Source organism: Acinonyx jubatus, chromosome E4 (genome assembly GCF_027475565.1).
Source record: "Acinonyx jubatus isolate Ajub_Pintada_27869175 chromosome E4, VMU_Ajub_asm_v1.0, whole genome shotgun sequence".
Taxonomy (NCBI): Eukaryota; Metazoa; Chordata; class Mammalia; order Carnivora; family Felidae; genus Acinonyx; species Acinonyx jubatus.
Window position 1 is genome coordinate 34,115,032 of NC_069395.1, and position 18,851 is coordinate 34,133,882.

General features: G+C 50.8%; 1 protein-coding gene across 3 annotated transcripts in view; it reads right to left on the minus strand.

The window, feature by feature from the left end:
* PLXNA2 (plexin A2) overlaps window positions 1–18,851 on the minus strand; it is a 206,946-nt gene that overhangs the window by 154,744 nt on the left and 33,351 nt on the right. Inside the window, exon 4 of one of the 3 annotated variants that reach the window (XM_027074543.2) lies at window positions 13,160–13,303. The exons of the other annotated variants lie outside the window; for them this stretch is intronic. Within the exon in view, the coding sequence (XP_026930344.1) occupies window positions 13,175–13,303 (129 nt within the window). The 3' untranslated portion in view covers window positions 13,160–13,174. Of the gene's footprint in view, window positions 1–13,159; window positions 13,304–18,851 lie in introns of those variants that run through there. 3 annotated transcript variants of the gene reach the window in all.

Below are 18,851 nucleotides of genomic sequence, written 5' to 3' on the forward strand. Positions count from 1 at the left end.
GCATTTTAACCTGCCGTCACATGGGTAACCTATGAAATCGATGGGGAGAAGGGGGTAGGCTTTGGGACAGCAGTTCAAGCATGTTGCTATAATTGCCCTGCTTCCAGGACATATGGTCAGGGTACGGCGGTGATCAGCAACAGAAATGTGTCTTGAGGGTCTGGGGCAACTAATCACATGGGGAGGGAAGGGTGGAGAGCACCGACCCCTTATATCTGGACAGCGGGCTACAGTTTTCCAGACGCTTTCACCCCTACTATGTCTCACTAAATCTGCCCCTTAACCCTGTGAGGCAGAAACCAGAATTATCAATGTCTCTTTTATAGGTAAGGGACCAGGGTGACTTCTCCAAGGTCAATGGCTGTACAGCCAGGGCTAGAGCCCAGGCCACTTGATTTCTGGACTCCTTTTCCCCAGCTCCACATTGCTTCATGGCTGCTGCTGCATAGCCAGAATCTTTGAGAGAAGAATGTGCAATGTCCTGTCTTTAGGGGAAGTGGGAAGGGGGGCAAACACGGCCCATGCCTTCCAAAAGATTGTAGTAGGTACCTGAGGAAAGGGCCCTTGTCCTCTGGTCCTTTACGTCTCCCATGGCCCATAACTCACAGTCTTCCAAATATATTGTTTGAATGGCCACTTTAGGTTAGGATGTAAGGAAAGGCACAACAAGGGACCCAAGACATCATGGGGGGTCGGGGCGGTGGTGGTGAGAACTTTGTGTCACAAAACTAGGGTTTACGTCTAGGCTTCAAGATTTTCCAACTGAGATAATCTATTGGGAATGTCGTCTGCCCCATCTTCAAAATGGAGATAAGAATGCCCGCCTCTTGAACTGCCGTCAGAACTGACTGAGACGAGAAATGCAAAAGTAGACTGCACACGGTGGGGCATTAAGTTGGATCTTCCTGACCTTGAGGCTCAGGAGGTCACACGGGCAAGACAGCAGAGAAATAAGGAAGTCCCTCCTCCGAGGCTCCTTAGAGCAATGCACATGGCCTCCTGCCCCAGATGGGTTGCGTGCAGTGTGCCCAGGATGGGAGGGTGGGCTATGTTGGGGGGGGGGGCGGGGGCGAAGGGTCTGTTGCATAGTAGGCTTTCAATGAATGAGTATCCATTCTAAAAACTCCTCTGTCGTGAGAAGCACTAGCAGCAGAGCAAAAGGACAGTGGTGAGGGGAGGGCAACAAGGAGGACATTTTGAGGATCCCTCCCAGCCTCGGAGCCTTCAATGATTTCATGTCTCAAATGACACGTCTTCTGAAAGGCTCAACTGCCACCACTGCTTCACGCTTCCATGCCATTCTTTGGGTTTCTGCTGAATCGATGGGAAACATGTCTGACTCGTATTCACATGAGCACGTCGGGGCGGGGGGGGGGGGGGCTGCGGGTGGTGACTGTGGTCTCTGTCAGCTGACTCACCACAGAGAGAGGGCAGGACATCGGTCTTGCGGTTGATTCAGGTGCCTGGGACGACCTACACACAGGACTCCTGAGGAAACCCGCGCAGACAGGGAAGCCCACCAGGAGGGTACACGGACTATCCCTTCTCATCTGTCGGAGCCCCTGGAAAGAGCCAAGCCGGGGCTGATGTGCACATTGCCTAGCGTTTCCCAGTACCCGCTCTTTGCCCAGCACCACACTAAATGATGACCATACCTGACCTCATTTAATTTTCAAAGCGCCCTTCGACGTAGGGATCATCAATCTCGTTTTGCAGGGGAAGAAACCAAAGCTCAAGGAGGCGAATTCCTCCAAAAGCGTCTACCTAGCAGGCAGATGCAATCTGAAACAAGATGGTCGGACTCGAGAGTCCAAATTCTTGCCATCACACACGCTGCCCCTGTCCAAACAGCTCACGAGTCAGGAGCTACCAACAAATCCCACACCTCCTATGGGACGGGACGCACTAAATCAGCTCGAGGAGAAGCCGGAGGCTGGCAGCGAGCAGATCTTTATCAAGACACTTCAGGAGTAGGAGAAATATTTCCACCCTCTTCCCAGCCAAAGGGTTGGCTGTGTTTGTGAGACGAGAAACACTTTGTGGGGAGGAGCAGGAGGGTGCAATCTCCAGCTAAAATCACCACCCACACCAAAATAAACCTGAAGGCAAACGGGGACCTCCAGGATGTTGTTCCATTGTTGATGTGTGCGTATGTGAGTGCGTGTGGGGGAGAGGGAAAGAAGGAGGTGGGAAAGGGAAAGTATTATCTTTTTTTCAGAAGCAATGGCATTTATCAACCATACTCTCCTCCCCAAACGTAGGCTTCTGCCTCACTCACTTATTTCATGTTTTCTCCTTCCTGACCTTGTGCAGACAGCTATCGCATGGTTTGCAATGAGCACAGACTTTGGGGCAACTTTGGGGCCAGCCCCCCCGGGTTTGGCCTGCTGAGTTGTCCAGTAAGTATTACATGAATGAATGGGGAAATAAGTTAACCTCCCTGCGATTTAGTTTTCTCACCTGGCAAGATCCATAGTCACGGCACCTGTGATGCAGGACAGTGAAGAGGAGTAAACGAGGAGAAGTGTTTAGCACAGTGGTCGGCACGAGAGGTATTTGTGGCCCCGATCGGAGTTTCTCAACCTCAGTACGCCTGACATTCGGGGGCAGGATGATGCTTTGTTGCGCGGGCTGTTTTGCGCACGTGCGAGATGTTCAGCGGCATCCCTGCCCTCTCTCCACTAGATGCCCGTAGCATCTCCTGCCCCAGACCTAAGACTCAAAAATGTCTCCAGACCTCGCCAAATGCCCACAGAATCACCCCAGTGGAGAAATACTGGCTTCAGGGAATATTACCACCACGTAAGGTATTTGAAAGCATACGGTAGGCACTGACAAGCAATGGTCACTGTTTTGAATGGGGGAGTGAACGTGTGAATGAACACACCGCATCTTCAAAGCCTTGGCAGGAACACAGTCTCCTTAGTTCTGTCCTGTTGAAGGTTGATGGGATCACAGAGAGGTCCGATGGGCACCCACTGCCCCCCTTACGGGTGTCTCTGTCGCCAGCGGTCTTTTGGTGCAGACCTGGAACCTGCCAGGACCGGCCGGTGGAGCACCGACAGGAGGGAGGTTTTTGAGCTAGGTGAGGCTGAAGGAATTTTCCCCTCTGGGAAAGGCCAGTCCCAAAGGGGTTCTCCTGCAGCAACAATGGCTTGAATTTCTGTGTATGGGTTGTGACGGCTGGAATCACACGCACTTCCCAGAGGACCTCATCCTTTGCCGCAGCCAGCCACAGACGTCGGGAGGAGCCCCTAGGTCCTAACTTACTTGGTGGCGTGGCTCACACCCATAAGCCCCTTTGACTCACTTCGAGAAGATGCCTTCATACTGGAACAGAGAGATGATCCAGGTCTTAGGATTTCTTCCTTCCCTCCGCCTCCCCATTCCTTCCTTTTCCTTTCTTCCTTTTTAAACATTTACCGAATGTCCGTTACATTAATTGGTACTATAGGCACAGAGATGATAAATGCAGCCTCTGTCCTAAAACTGCTGAGGGACAGGGAAAGGAAAAAGGGCGATGACAATACATATAACAATAATAGGACAGACCTACTGAGCACTGATCCTACTGTGGACACTGATCTGTGTGCTTTACATGTATTCACTCATTTCCATGTCCCTCACAACAAGCCTGGGAGGCAGAAACTATTATCATTTCCAGTATGCAGATGGGGAGTCAGGCACAGAGAAGTGAAGTGACTCTTACTTACTACGTCACCATACACGAATGGGCACAGTCAGGAGTGGACTCCAGGATATTTTGGCTCTCGGGTCTGGACTCTTCTTAACTACTACTTAGCCCAGCATTTCATCGTCTGTCATTTGAACCTGTTTTTCTTCAGCAGCAACAAAAAAATCAGGCTCATAACCCTGACATATGTAAAAACAGAGGAGAGCAAGATGCTTTGATTAAAAAAGGGTGGAAATGGGGGATTGGGTCACTCTAGGGCTCAGAGGCACACTGTTTAAAAGCCATTAGATAAGGAGTCTTAACATTTTAGTTTCGTATTTTTAGCTTTGAGAATCTGATGCAAGCAATGGGGTGTCCACATAAAAATTATAGATATGTCAATGTTTATGTAGCATTTTTTCTTTCTTTCTTTCTTTCTTTCTTTCTTTCTTTCTTTCTTTCTTTCTTTCTTTCTTTTTTTTTTTTTTTGATATATCATGGCCCCCTGAGTCCTGAAACACAGGTTGAAAATGCTGTGCATTCAACTTCTGCCGTATCTTCGTATCGGGTCTCCCTCCCTCTGTGTCGCAAAGGGGAGATCTAAGATGGGGGGGGGGTCACAGTACAGTGAATAGTGAAACCCAGACAGTCCTGGAATATTGCTTCATTTGCTCAGAAAGAGCAGAGGCCCCGGGTTCAAGCACAACCTTCCATGACAAGGGTGTTAACACTGCCCCCACCCAGCCCGAGGGGAACTGGCTGTCAAAAATGATCTGTGCCTCAGTTTCCACACTAGCCTCATGCTAGTGAGCTTCCATATCTAGGCAATGATTAGAAAAGACCAAGGATGGGCATCTAGGTTCCAATGTGAGTGTCACTGCTGGGTGATGCTGGGTAAATCACTTGACCCCTCTGGGCCAGTTTCTTCATCCCTAAAATCAACAACCAGTGGCTTGTTAGGATTACTGGATGAGCTCAGTCAGCATGGGCACTAAACACGTTTAAGGGTGTTGTTATTATCGTGGCATGCAGAGACGACAGGAGATTCATACTAAGAGAGGTACCTTCTGGACTGGGAACCAGAGACGATCATGGAGACCACTTTTACTTAAAAGGGACACATTCAGGCCCGAGATATGCAATGATTCGCCCAGTCACCCATCGAAGAGTTTTTGAAGTTGCGGGGGGAGCTCAGAGCTTAAGGGCGCTTAGCTCTGGACAATCCTAGCAACATCCAGTGGCTCTGGATCCATCTGCTCCCTCGTCTATGGCTCCTATCCTTCAGCTAAGGACAGCCTCTGGGAATAGCCTCTTGCTAAGGTTGTGCTCAGGTTGGAGGTGCAAATCAACTTCCAAATTCTCAGTGACGGGGAAACGAGAAGGCTCTTGATTGGGTCTGCCTGCTGTTAATGAGCTGATCGGGGGGGTGGAGGGGGGCGGGGAGGAAACAAGTGAAAATGAACAATCACTACCCAGAGTCACCAGAGTGCTCTGTGCAGCCCGCCCGACGTATGTGTTTTATGCAGTGCTCAGGCTGCCGGTGCCTGGGGCCCGCAGGCAGGTTTACGAGATTAAAGCCCAGTGCCCAATAAATAATTTAGCAGCTTACTGCAAAAAAACATACACGCAGTATAATAGCTACTATCTCCAGCAGTCTGATGTGTACATACATTTTAAACGCACATCACTTTCATCTACGTGTTTCCACTTGATGTGGAGTCCAAAACCAAATAAGGAGGAGAACAAGAACATCACCTCCACCCTCTGTCTACGTCCTGCCCCTAAGACGGGGTTGATGAGAAAGAAAACCATTCAAGGCGCTAATAATTCCGGGCCTTGCCAGCTTTTCTTCTCCACATCCTACCCCCCTCTTATCTTTGCTTTATTCTTTGCTTTCAGTTGCTGTTTGTGTGTGTAGGAAGAATCGCAATCTCTACTAGACCAATTATTCATTCAGAATTTGGTTTTCTTCTCCCAGGGGTGCCTTTTATGGAGCAAAGCTGGCTCCAGGTGCTGTCTCCTGCAGCGTCACAAGTGACTTGCTGGTGGGTGCAGCTCAAAGCTGAAATAGATAAATATCACTGCCATGGCCACCTGGCTGAAGTTTTAATGAGCTAGAAGTAGTGGTGACTGATTGGTCAAGAGTTGGTCTTGGGCATGAAAAAGGAAAGAGTATTAGAGGAGGAAGAGGTTGGGATGAGTGTCATGGGGAGAGAGGGTGGGAGAAGGCAAGAGAAACTTGCAGGGAGTTGCTCCAAGATCCAGAAGCATCTACGGGAGATGAGTGGCACAAAGTAATCTATGTAGCAACAGGAACAGGCAGGAGAGAATGACGCCAAAGGGAAGGATCCTCTTCTCACTGGAAAGTTCACTGGTTCTGATCACAGTTAGGGGACCAGTGGCCTCAGTGGGGGGGACAGGCATGAGCGAGAGTGGTAGGATGGCCCTCTAACTTTCGTGGAAATCTGGGAGACATCCCATTTCCACACCAGCCCCTTGGCTCTCCTTCTGTGGGTGGCATCTACCCCAGAACCCCTGGCCACTGGCCTTGTACACACAGCACCAAGCTCACCCCAGCCCCCCCCCCCTACTTTTGCACCTCCTTGGCCTTGGATGCATTTACTGCCACTGGCTGTGGTTTATCTCCCGTTGTTTATGGCCTGGGACAGGCTGCCTACAAATAGCTCCCCAAAGAGTGGGGAAATGCAGGCGTCTGCCATTCTGTGAAGCTCTTTCCAGAAATGAAAAGGACAGTCATAAAATGTTGCACGGGGGGGTGGAGGGTGGGTAACATGCATCATAAAAAGCGTAATGGACTAATGCTAATACACAGACTGGCTGCAGCCCAGGGGCGTCTGCTGAGCTCAGACATAAATATTGGGGAGGCACCAAGGAGACAGATTTTTTGTTTCTTTGATTTGATGGTAGGGGGAGGTTGGGCATATTTTTTCCTCTGTTTCTCTGACTGTGGCCATTCCTCTGGGAATACCATCAGTCTGTCCGAGACTGAAGCTACTTTGTTTTATGGCTTCCAGAGTACCTCCTGGAAAGACTGGAGGTGCAGGAGGATCTGTGGGTGCATGGTATTGCCTCCTCGGGTGAGCCAATTTTGGGTCTTGTTCGCATGAGCCAAGACCTTGCAAGTGACAAGACAACCGAACGCGGTGAGTATAATTATGTTGAATGCGTGCTTGAAGGCATATATGAGTAACCATGTACTTCTGCAACCTCAGGCTAATTTCCAATATTAAGGGACTGAAATTCTGTGATTAATGTTCTCTACCTAGTGGAAAAAAAAGCAACTGCAACTCCAACAATAGCCCGGGAAGAATCTCCATCCCCTCTCAACTTCGGGTATGAAGAGTAGAACACTTGTTGGTTACTTACTGAAAAGTTCAGGTACTCGAGGGTTCAACCACACACACTGTTTTCTAGGGGTTCATATGAAAAAGTACCTGCATCTCTGGTTAAGGTTGGCCGTTGGCCAATGGCTGGCTATCCACACATTTGCCTGTAAGCATGCACCTGCACGGAGTGGTCAGTCATACAGTGGATATGTGCTGCAGAAGGCAGAAAGGAATACAAATCCTGTGTAAAAAGAGCCTCTATTCTAGGTGACGTTCAGATGGTCTCAGCCCTTTCCCCACAGCCTCCAAGTACTCTGTGAGTAGTGTGGGAGCCGTCGGCCCTGACCTCAAGGATGGGTTCAGTCCAGCCAAGAGCCTGGACTACTGGGGAGTAAGAGCAACCAGCAGAAGCCACGGTACCTACAGAGGGGCAAGAATTCCCTGTTGAGCCTTTCAGTGTGCGGTGAGATGACCGAGGACATGTGGAACTCATGTTCCAGCACACCATCTGTTTTGGAGGAATTGATTTCCCATGTGCTGTCCCTGAGCAGGGGAGGAAGATAAAGTGGCATTCTTTCGAAGCCATCGTCCTCCGTACCTGGGTCTCTGTGACAGGAGACAGAGAAGAGGGAAGTGGGGAATGTTCTTAGGTGCAAAAGACCTGTGATAAGCAATTCAGATACTTTTTGAACCTTATTATCACCTTTATGAAGCAGACAGTATGATCATCACCTTCAACTCCCAGTTTCCAAGAGGTTCAGGAACGTAGCCAGGGTCATATGCTTTATAAATACTAGGGTTAAGACTTGAACTCAAACCAATGTGTTCTCATGATGACTTAAAAATATGAAAGGACACAAATCAATAAATGATGATTTGGAGGAAAAATTATTTTCAGTCTGAAGGTCAAAAGAGCAGGGACTAATGCATCCCTTATGTCAACTGGTGCATATTATTATTCCAAGTGATAAGGGGGGGGTGGGGGTCACCACATGTGCTATTGTTAGCAAAGGGTTAGCGAAGCCTTGTGTGCATGAGGAATCACTCAGACTGAGGGTGAATGGGGTACTGAACCGGGGGACTGCTGAGAATCACAGACAGGACGCCCCAGTAGACAAACGTGCTACAAATTTACCTAGAAAAGCATCTCATCATGAGAAAGAGCTCTTTCTTTCCTACCATGTGGTGGGTTCTTTTACCTGTGAGGTTAACCAGGGCTCTGTGGTCCAGAGAACTCTCTGGGTAAGGGGCCTCGGAATCAGTTGTGAGTGGGGATCTTGCCCAATCAGCTGCCTAGAAATGAGGCCCAACGGGGCCTATCCATAGGGGCTCGGCCCCTTTCAACCAAGCTTAGAGCATAAAGAAACATTCTTCTTCCCTCAGTTGACTCATAGCCATGTTAAAGTCTGAAAAAGAAGCACCACAGTATCCAGTCTCTTAGCCTAAGCTGCCTTGTAACAAATTGGGGATTCTCAATTAGACTTTGGGAAGACCTTCCTGAGTGAACTATCCGAAGACTTGACCATGAGCAACCACCATTGGCTCTGGAATATCCATTCCTAAAGACTTTACAGAACTGAAGACCCACCTAATTGCTGCCCACAGCATTGGGCAGGAGACAACCTTTCCTCCAGCCTCACCTTTGCTTGCTGGTATTTCAGTAAAGGCCCAATACAAATATAGAATGTATAATTTTCACATCATTCTTGGCAAATCCCAGGTGCGCCCCATTAGCAGAGTTCCAAGGATGCCATTTTCTATCAAGAAAAAGACATGCGGCATCGTAGTGCTTAGCTCAGGGCCCTATTAATAGCAATCCTAATTATATGGCTGCAAATTTAATTCATAGCAATGATTAGTGTCAGAATCAAAGGCATCAGGCATCAATATTGATGGAATTGCATAAGCCCCATAAACAGAGAACAAGCGTTCGGGCCCATCCCCTAGCTGTTAACTATTGCATTAATGTCTCTTCCAATTTTGCCAGATCAAAATGACTCCATTTTTCGGTGTTCTCCTACTACCCCCCCAGGAACCTTTGCCCTGCCAGCTCTGAATGGGTATGACTGGCACACAAAAGATCCCAGACAGCATCTTTGAAGAAGAGCCCCGGGGCTCCCAGGGACGCACGGGTGATGGGCTGAGGCCCCACGCTTTACACGGCAGCTCTTGGCCTTGTCAGCCACACTCCTTTGTCTTCCCTTCAGAAGGCTCCCGGCAAACAATGATGCCTGGAGAAAGGGGAGTCAGCTGGGGACTGCGTGTGGCACAAAAGCCTGCCACCCCATCCATTGTGGCCCAGGCTGAGATGGGTGGGGAGGGGGAGGAGGAGGCCTGAGGGGGTGATACAAGGCAGCGTGTGCCGAGGTGACAGCTGCCGTGTCCCGGGTTTCCAGGGCACTTTTGCTCGAAGGAGTGTAAAAGCATTGGCCCTTCCGCTCTTCTCTCGTGCATCTTCTCGCATCGCTCTGAAGGGCAGGTGGTAGGTTACAGATGGACCAACGGGCTCGAAGAGAAGACCGACAGGGTGCTAAAGCTAGGGGTTAACAAGGCACGGGTCTGGAGCCAGATCTGGACTCACATTCCAGCTGTCCGCTAAGTAGCAATGTGACTAAGTAGCAATGTAACTCTGTTGGGCCTCAGTGTGTTCATACGGAAAACAGACAGAATATTCAACCTTCTCTTACTACGGTACTAAGAGGCTTAACTGAAAAAAAAAAAACAAAAAACAAACAACACTTAGCTCAGTGCTTAGCACATAGTAAGCGCTAAAGTGATAACAGAACCTGCCCCCCCACCCCCCAATAAAAATCCCACCAAAAACGTGGCATGTCTAGAGAGGACCAGCATGTAAGATTTGAGACTCCCAATTCAGTGTTGTTCTGATATGTCAGAACATCTCAGCCCCAAGGCAAGCATTTTGTGGTTAAGTATACCTCCTTGCTGGCCAGGCTCAGCTAAGGTCCCCAAGGCAGTGGAATGAGGGCTCCTGGATGCTGGTCACCGCCCCTCCCCTCTCCCAAGTCAGGCCTGGGGCAGAGAGCGCAGCTAGACTCTTGTCCCCAAGAGAATGACCCCATGGGTTCTGCTCAGGGAATGCTTGCATGGCAGGGAAAGGCGGAGGTTAATCTGAGGTTTCGTGCAGAGGGAATATTCTTCCACATGATAGAAAGAGAAAAGACCACAAATTGAAACTGAAGTCCCTGGATTTGAGTCTTGCCTCTGATGCTAAGAACCTGAGTGATTTTGAGCGGATCATGTCACTTTTCTGGGCATCAGCTGTCTCATCTATAAAACATAACAATAGCTATCTCACCCACCCGAAGTCTGGAGGCTGGACCAGTCTCTGAGGTCCTTTCCAGCTATAAAATCAGGGCAAGATTCTTACCTTGCATGAGGGAGTCCACCTTCTCCCTGGGGGCCCTGCCCCCTGCTGGGGCCCAACTCCTCCGCCCCTCCCCCTCCCAGGGGCTGCTGTTCTCACCCACCCCTGAACTGTAAAGGTGAGAATCCCCAATTTGTTACTAAAGCCTGTCTTTCCAGGTGAAATGGGGACACCTAGCTGGTGGCAGTAACCTTCAATTTAGAAAACCACAACATGGTACAGGAGTGGAGGCTGATCAGGACAAGCAGAGACACGCACTCCTGAGGTTCTGTCCTACCTTGGAGCCTACAGACCTTTCTAGAGGCCATGCTAGGAGGGGCATGGAATTCTAGGAAGGGCCTCAAAGGACAGAAACTGAGATCGACCTTCACCCCCTTGCGTCTCCATGTATTTCCTGGCTTTTCTCAGCACACGATAGAAGGACCCAGGGTAAGAAGGCAACCAGAGTTTAAGCAGCTGCAAGAGTTCAACTTCCTCATCTTGGACTGTGGAAGTGACCTAGGTATATGCTGGGCCCACCTCCATGTGAAGTATTTGTAGCCCCGATTCCGGTTCCCACATCTTCCCTTGATTGACCCCATGACCCCGAGCAAGCCCTTAACCTCTCTGAATTTCCATATCATCATCTGCGACAGCGCAGAGAAATATCCCGACCCTTCCTGTTCATCACAAAATGTTACGGGATTAATGAGCTAACAGAATCCAAGGGGCCCTGGGCCCTGGAAGAAAAGCATGGTAATAGCACAGAAGTAGTAGCAGGAACACCCGTGTGAGTCACATTCATAGCAATAGCAGCAGCAATGGCTGCTATTAAGCACCTACTATGCATCGATAGTATGCATTAGTAAGCATACTAATTCGATTAAGCACCTACTATGCATCGGGCTCCGTAATCAGTACTTTACGTCTGTCATCTCTGATATGCAGAGACATCTTGCAAGACAGCATCAGTGGACCAGTTGAGGAAACTAGGCGCCCCCCGCCCCTCCCAACTCCATAGTTAATCTGAGGCAGGGCGTACAGCACTAGGATATTGTGGTCCGCTTGGGAGCATGCAAAGGACAGAGAATGGCTCTGTTCTGGTTAACTCTGCAAAGGGGCAAGAGCAACCAGCCGCTTCCCCCGGCCCCGCCCTGGGGCGGGGTCAGTTCATATTGTTTGGTGAAACTCTCGGAAAGCTCTCACTGGTGACTAATGCAGCTGGGTGCCAATGTCCAACAGGATTAGATTAGTTTGGCTCAGCTGGTCTAGTCTTCTAAATATTTTTTCCCATGACTCAGGGCTGGGAGGAAGGGGGCAGGATTCTCTTCCTCTATCTGACCTTGCAAACATGTCACTAAAAAAGGAGGCTGATGTGACAGCGCCACTCCCCCCAAGGGAGTCAGACGAGAAGTGGGATTTGGGGGAAGCCTCAAAGATGTTCGTAACAATAACGCAAAGCACGGTTATGCCAAGGACTATAGTTTAAACGCTTTTTCATACACGATTTCGCACAGTCCTTCGGACGACTACGCAAAGTGTTTCTTACTACCCCCACTCCACAGAAGAAATAAATTGAGGCTCGCAAGTTAAGTAACACCAGTAGTGATATTTAAGAGCAAATATTCTCGGAGAGCCTGGGTGGCTCAGTCGGTCAAGTGTCCAACTTCGGCTCAGGTCATGATCTCGTAATTCATGGGTTCAAACACCCTGTCCAGCTCTGTGCTGACAGCCGGAGCCAGGAGCCTGCTTAGAATTCTGTGTCTCCCTCTCTCTCTCTCTCTCTCTCTCTCTCTGCCCCTCCCCTGCTTGTGCTCTCTCTGCCTCTTTCTCTCTCTCTCTCAAAAATAAACAACAAAAAAAGAGCAAATATGCTCAAACCTGGCACGGTGCTATACACGGATTAATTCGTTATGCTCTATTTTGTTCTACTGGCACTTTTTCTCTTCCTAACATACTATATATTGTGCTTACTTTTTAATTAATTAATTAATTTATTTTTGGTCTGTCTTCCGACAGTAAGATATAGACTTCAACAGGACAGACATTTCTGACACTTTTGTCCACAACTGCAGACCCGGAAAATGGCACATAGTAGGTACTCGCTCATTTATAGTTCAGGAATGAATCATTTCACTTCGTCCCCATCAGACTCTCACAAGGCAAGTACTGTCACTGCTCACACTTTACATGAGGACACTGAAGCTAAGGTCAGGACTATAGCCCACAAGCTCATACGCTCCTCCTATGCAAATCGGTTTCTAACCTGCAGGCAGAACAGACCAGATGGTCCCTGGAGGTCCCTTCCAACCCTGAGATACACGTCCCATGTCCTGTATCGAAGGGCAGGCAAGGCTCAGTGGCCTCAAAGGATGCGCTTTGTATTTTCCTAAAGATGAGAGCTCTGCCCCTTAGCACATTGGCCCCTTAAATTTTCGGTGGAAACTATGTGGGTCACCTGGATTCTGTGAGCTTGAATCATTTCCCCTTCCCCCACCTCGGCCCTGAAACACAGTTTCCTGTGTTTCACCTGTCCTGAGATAAAGCCTTGAGCTCCAGGGGCCCACTCTCGGATTGCCAAGCAGCCTGCTGAACACACAGCCTGATGCCTGCTCCAGGGACGGGCCAGGACTCAAGCATACATTGGAGCTGCACAAAAGGAGCACAACATAAATGAATCTATAGCTTCTCCCCTTTCAGAATGGCTCCGGGAGATCTGGACTTCCTTCCCCGGGGTCAGCTGGGGCTCTGGATAGGAACCCACGCCCCCTCTCTCTCCACCTGTCATGGTCAAGCGGAGGGATGCGGTGGCCCGGGGTGGGGGGGTGGGGGGATTCTGTAAAAATATGCCTCCTTCCGGGTGCCGACCAAGCTGTCGTTCCCAGCTTTCAGAAGACCGGTTCTTGGGACCCAAGAGGCCTATAAAACAACAAAACAAACAGCGCGCTTGGCGGTGGGAGCCTGGGCAGGGAGCCAAACTCATTACCAGGGATGGGGTGGTGAGCTCAGAGCCACTACCCCGGCTCTTCCACACAGGCTCTGGGGATGTGGGCGAGGATGTCTGCTCCACTCTACCCCAGCCCCCAGCACTGCTGAGATGCCCGAGGAGGAGTAGGGCATCGGGTTAGCCGTCACGAGGGCCAGGAGAGCCGCGGTCTCCCAGAACTGGACCCGCAGCCCTGGTTGTTTACTTGATCCGGGGTTCACACTGAGAAAGGAGTGAATCATTTCCACTCAGAGGAACGAGTGGCTATTGTTTGGTGGGGCTGGCACAGACAGAAAGGCATGTTTCTCAGCTTTTCATCCAATTTGGCCCTCTGTCCACCAAGACGACTCCACCCCATGACGAAGCCAAGTAACAGGTTCGGAACTTCTGCGTGTTTGGGGAGGATGTGTAAGTGCCAATGTCAAGATTGCCAACGGAGGGGCCGTAGAACCTTGGGTGGGATACTTAATATCTCCGTGGCTCAGTTTTCCACATCTGCAAAATGGGGCAGAGATGTAGGGGTCCATGGCCACACGCAATTGAAGTATTTTCAGACGAAAAGCAGAAGAGTATCTTGTAACTAATCAGTGTTATCAAAAAACTGAGCAGTCACCCTGGAGCTTAGGAACGTTATTACTTTGGTGCTCTCGATGGATTCTCTCCAGCGCCTAAGCCGCTCCTGCAAAGGAGCTCCAGTTTTCCTGGCTTTGCTGAGCAAACCGTTTGTGAAATTGGAAAAAGAAGAATGGGATCGGGACGCCGGGGCTTCCTGTGGGCTGCGGACTGGAGACCTTGGGTTGGTTGGTATGTCCCTTAGGGAAAGACAGAATTTTCCTCAAGAATTTCTCAGGCATTTCCGCGGCCATGCTGGTTAGCTAATGGGAAAGGAGGTGGTGCCAGAAGAGGCCAGGGCTCTCCCCAGAACCTGAAGAGGGCTAAGTCTCTGTGGATTTCTAAAGCCGTCCAAGAATCCTATAAACAGAGGGCTGGCAGGATGGGGGCAGGGCAGTGGTTACCTGGGCCTTTGCACCTGCTCCCTGCTGTCAGCAAACCCACATCTGATCCAAAGGAGGCAGATGGCTGGCCATGCTATTCTGGGCATCTCCAGGCAACAGTATAAACACGGTCCCCTTCTTCCACCCCGGTCACCGTCTCTGAGAGTACCGCCCACCCTCGTCCACATGTCCTTTTCAGACTCTTTTCCCTGTTACCCACCAGCAGCTCTCCCGTTTCTTGACTCCTCATCCCGCCCCCCAGGCCGCCACCCCGCCCCCTGACATATCCACCAGAGCATAGCTTCCTTCCCTTGCAAACCGGCCACATCAACAGCAGTCACTCTTGGCATCTGGTTCTATCCCAATCGGTGCAAATGGGGGTCCGGCATGCAGGCGGTTCCCAATACACGGGAGCTAAATTTAATGAGCACCTAATGTGTGAGAGATGTTGGATCTGACCACGGGAAAGGGTGACGTAAACGTGAAAAAGAGGGTCCCTGTCCTTCAGGGTCTGTGAATCTCAAGATAAGTGGACACATTAGTGGCTGCTCCCATGTCGGATGCCGTCAGAGCAAAATTACATGCTGTGAGGGGTCTGAGGAGGGTGCTATCCACAGTGCTTGAAGGGGCAGGGTAAAGGACATTTCACCAGCCCCTGAGCAGCAGGGGAGCTTTCCAGTGGGGACAGAGAACAGACAGCCAACGATGCCCGCTGCCGTGTAAGGCCCCGGGGCTGAGGGGCTAAGGGAGGCCCGCAGGGACCTAAAGCTGGGACTGAGGCAGGGAGCCAAGGAACCAGGACTCTGCTCTGAACCTGGAGAGAGTCCTCCCTCCCACGTCCTGGTAGCTTTGGTCTCCTCAGCCTACCTCCTGCCCTCCTATGCCCCAGGACTTAGGCTCGAACCGCCTCCTGGGCTCCTCCCTTCCAGCTGGGAAGTCCTAATCAATGAGTTTGCACTTCTGTGGCCGCTATGCCTCTTCCATCTGCTTCGACATTAGCTCCCTGCCTCCCTTCTCAGTCTAGACTCTCAGCCTGCCCTTAGCCTGGGGGTGGAGGTGTCATCACAGTCTGCTGTGTCCCCCATCTCCCCAACCCCCGCCCCGCAGAACATTCCTGCCTTCCCCTCCCCTACATCTCGCCCCAGGCCTGCCCTGCCCTGTCTGTGCCCAGCACCTCTTCCTGGATGCTGAGGGCTTTCTGCTATATTCTGGGAGCAAGCTGAACCCAACCTGTGACTTCAAAGCCCACACCCAGGGTGCCTTGGCTTCCCTCTCCTTGTGCTTCCTCTCTGCCACAGCCTGCCCTTCTACTGAGGGAGTCCGTGGAATAGTCGTGGCATAAAGATCACGTGGTGGGTGCAGGAGCCCCTCTACAGCATCCCTGGTCGGTGGCTGTCCAGCCTCTGCTTAAATATTTCCACTGCTTGGGGCGCTGGTTGGTTGGTTGGTTGGTTGGTTGGTTAAGCAACCGACTTCGTCTCGGGTCACGATCTCACGGTGCGTGGGTTCGAACCCCGCGTCGGGCTCTGTGCTGGCAGCTCGGAGCCTGGAGCCTGCTTCGGATTCTGTGTCTCCCTCTCTCTCTGCCCCTCCCCGGCTTGTGCTCTGCCTCTCTCTCTCTCTCTTGAAAATAAATAAAACATTAAAAAAAATATATCTCCACTGACTAGGAGCTCATTCCCTCTTGAGTCAATTCTTTCCATGCTGGGACAGTTTTGGCTACCAGAAACTTCCTCTTTATAATAAGCGCAAATGTGCTTTATTATAACTCCTGCCCGTTGGTTCTATTCTGCCCTCTGGAGCCACACCAAGTCAGTCTAATTCACTTTCCACAGCTTAATGGCTAAGCACGCAAACTGGGAAACCAGATGAAGGTTTGAATCCCGGCTCTGCCATTTACTAGCTCTGGGGCCTCAGATGAATGCCTTTACCTTGCTTGGACTCTATTTCTTCATCTGTAAAATGGAGGTGATAACAGCACCTACCACATAGAGTCATGTCAACATTAAGTGAGTTAATAGATATAAAACTCTCAGAATAACACCTGACACATAAGTGCTCAGTAAATTATATTATCTGAAGAAAGCTGTTTTGCTTCCTGTTTCACTCTTCTTTCCTTGAGTTATTATCCTCTTAAGAATATTCTTCGCATAGCCTAAGTCCAGCATGTCTCATGACCTGGAAATTCTTCTCCCGTTAGCGCGGTGAAGACTAATTAACATCAGGAAAGCTGCATCACACGGTTGGCTCCCTTGACCTTGGAGTCAGCAAAACTCCCAAGATCCTTTTCACTTGGTCTTCTCAGGGCCAGACGCTCACAGCGCTCTGCCTTGACTTTCCCCTTACCAATCTCCCAAACCCCTCTGTGCCCTCTAGATCTTCCATGCACCGTTTTGCACCTTCTCGGGGCGGCACCCCAGGTCTAGCATGCCCTTCTCTCTCACCCATTAGTCAATTCATTCGTTTTCTGTCCTGTTCGGTCTTTAAGCAAATTCTGCTATTCCTCCTCTTCAGTAAAGGCTTCAAGGTGGGTCACACTTCCGTGGTTGGTTTCTCTGCCATTGTTCCATCCCTGGGGTGAGTCACGGCCTGTCTTATCACCTGTGATGCACTGACCCTTAGCCTAGGCCGGTATTGCACACCTTGGTTTTGAGGTCTCCTCCTTATTCTGCCTGTTCTGTCCACGTGTTTGTGACTCAGAAGGCAGGGGCCTAGTCTGGGATGCTCCGAGTCTAGCGGAGGACAGTACATGAGCAAGCATGTGACAGCACATAAGAGCACCTCATGGTCATGCCCCTTCTAGTGAGTCTCCACTTCCTCCACACGTCCCCACACGGGGACATCCTGTTCCTATGGCTGCACTGGATGAGGGCAGTCCGACGGTCTGACAGATGCCTGGTCAGGCAGGGAAGAAGTGAGCGGTTCTGACGCACCCTGCTTCTCTCCCCTCTCCACGCTCTTAGCTCGTTTCTTTTTTTCTTTATTTTCCTTCCTGTGTTGAAAGAGCTATGGGGTTTGGGCCATGGTAGAGTTTCCTGGGGACATTCCACAAATTCCTCATGGGCTGTTGCTCTGGAGAGAGTGAGGGCAAGTGGGTGGGTAAATGGGAGGCCAGTGGGAGCCAGGGTGTAAGTATCAGGTGCCTCAAAGGAGTGTGGGTGGAAAGGAAGGGCGGGCTGCACAGGAGAAGGAGGGGTGTTATGAGCTCATAGAAACAGCCAAAGAAAGGCCAAGTGAAGGCTGAGAGGAGCAGCCAACTTGCAGGTTGGGACAAGCCGTGGGCAGCCACGCCCCTAGCCTTGCCCTTGAACCCGCTGACTTGCCTCCGTGGCGACTCGTCTGCCGAGATTCCAACAAGGCCAAGAGAACTTGGCTAACTTGGGTGTGTGGCTTGGAAAGCTGCCCCAAGCAGCCCCCCGTGTGTGCTGCACAAGACGTACAGAGATAGGGGAAGGTCGGCACAAGGATTGCTTTGCGTCTGGCTGGATCGTTCTTGCTTCATTCGGCCCTCGTCCGCCCGTTCGGCAAATGTCCATTCCTTAACTCTGACCCGGGACTGTCGAGAATGGAAGCACTGGTCCCTGGCTGACCCTCCTCAACAAGCCTGGGCCTGAAGGTTGTTCTCATCCTCCCTCCCCGTGCTCTGTGGCTGCTTCTTTAAGTAAAAGGGGGTGCCAAGTGGAGTGTCAGGGCAAGAAGCAACTTGTCCTGGTCTCTATGCTTGGGCAACTCACTGGTTTTCTCTGGGCCTCAGTGTTTCTGCCGAGCTATGTGCGTACTGGGCCGGATGATATGCCAGATGTCTTAGAATGGTTCTATTTTCCAAAAGCACTTACAGGGCCTCTCCTCTGTGTAAACACTTGGTGCAAGAACTGGGCAGAAGGAGGTAAATAAACACGAATAGAGCATGACCCCTGGCTTGCACAGAACTTTCAAGAGAATAAAGGAGACCAACAGTCACACAAACGATCCAGAACAGGGAGGGAAGGCACCGGAAGAACAGGGGAGGAAACGGAACACCAGCCTGCGTGTGGGTGCCGCTGGCCCCCAGGAAACCTTTGTGCGACTTAGAAAAAGGCGGTCTCTGTGGGCAGATGACTTTGTAAGAGGAGCTCCTCTGGGTGGATCTTTAGACCTGAGGGTGCACGGCTTGACAGAGAGACTTCAGGCTGCATTTCAACTCCCTGTAGGCTCCTTGGCCCCACGCTCCCAAGCAAGGTACTCTCCACCTGGCTGAACAGGTAGATGACCCTGCAGGGAAGTCGCCAGCCTCAGAGGTCCACAGTCAACGCTGCCCAATGGAATATGCCACTTTTAAATCTCGGTAGAGCCTCCTCAGGCAACTCCCCGCTCCCCCCATTCTGGGACGGCAAGGGGGGGAACCACACCCCTACTCTCTTCCCTGTGCCTAGAGGGCAAGCCAAGGTCCACAGTCCCAGGCAGAGTAGGGGCACAGGACAGAAACAAGTGACAGCCTCTCCACAGA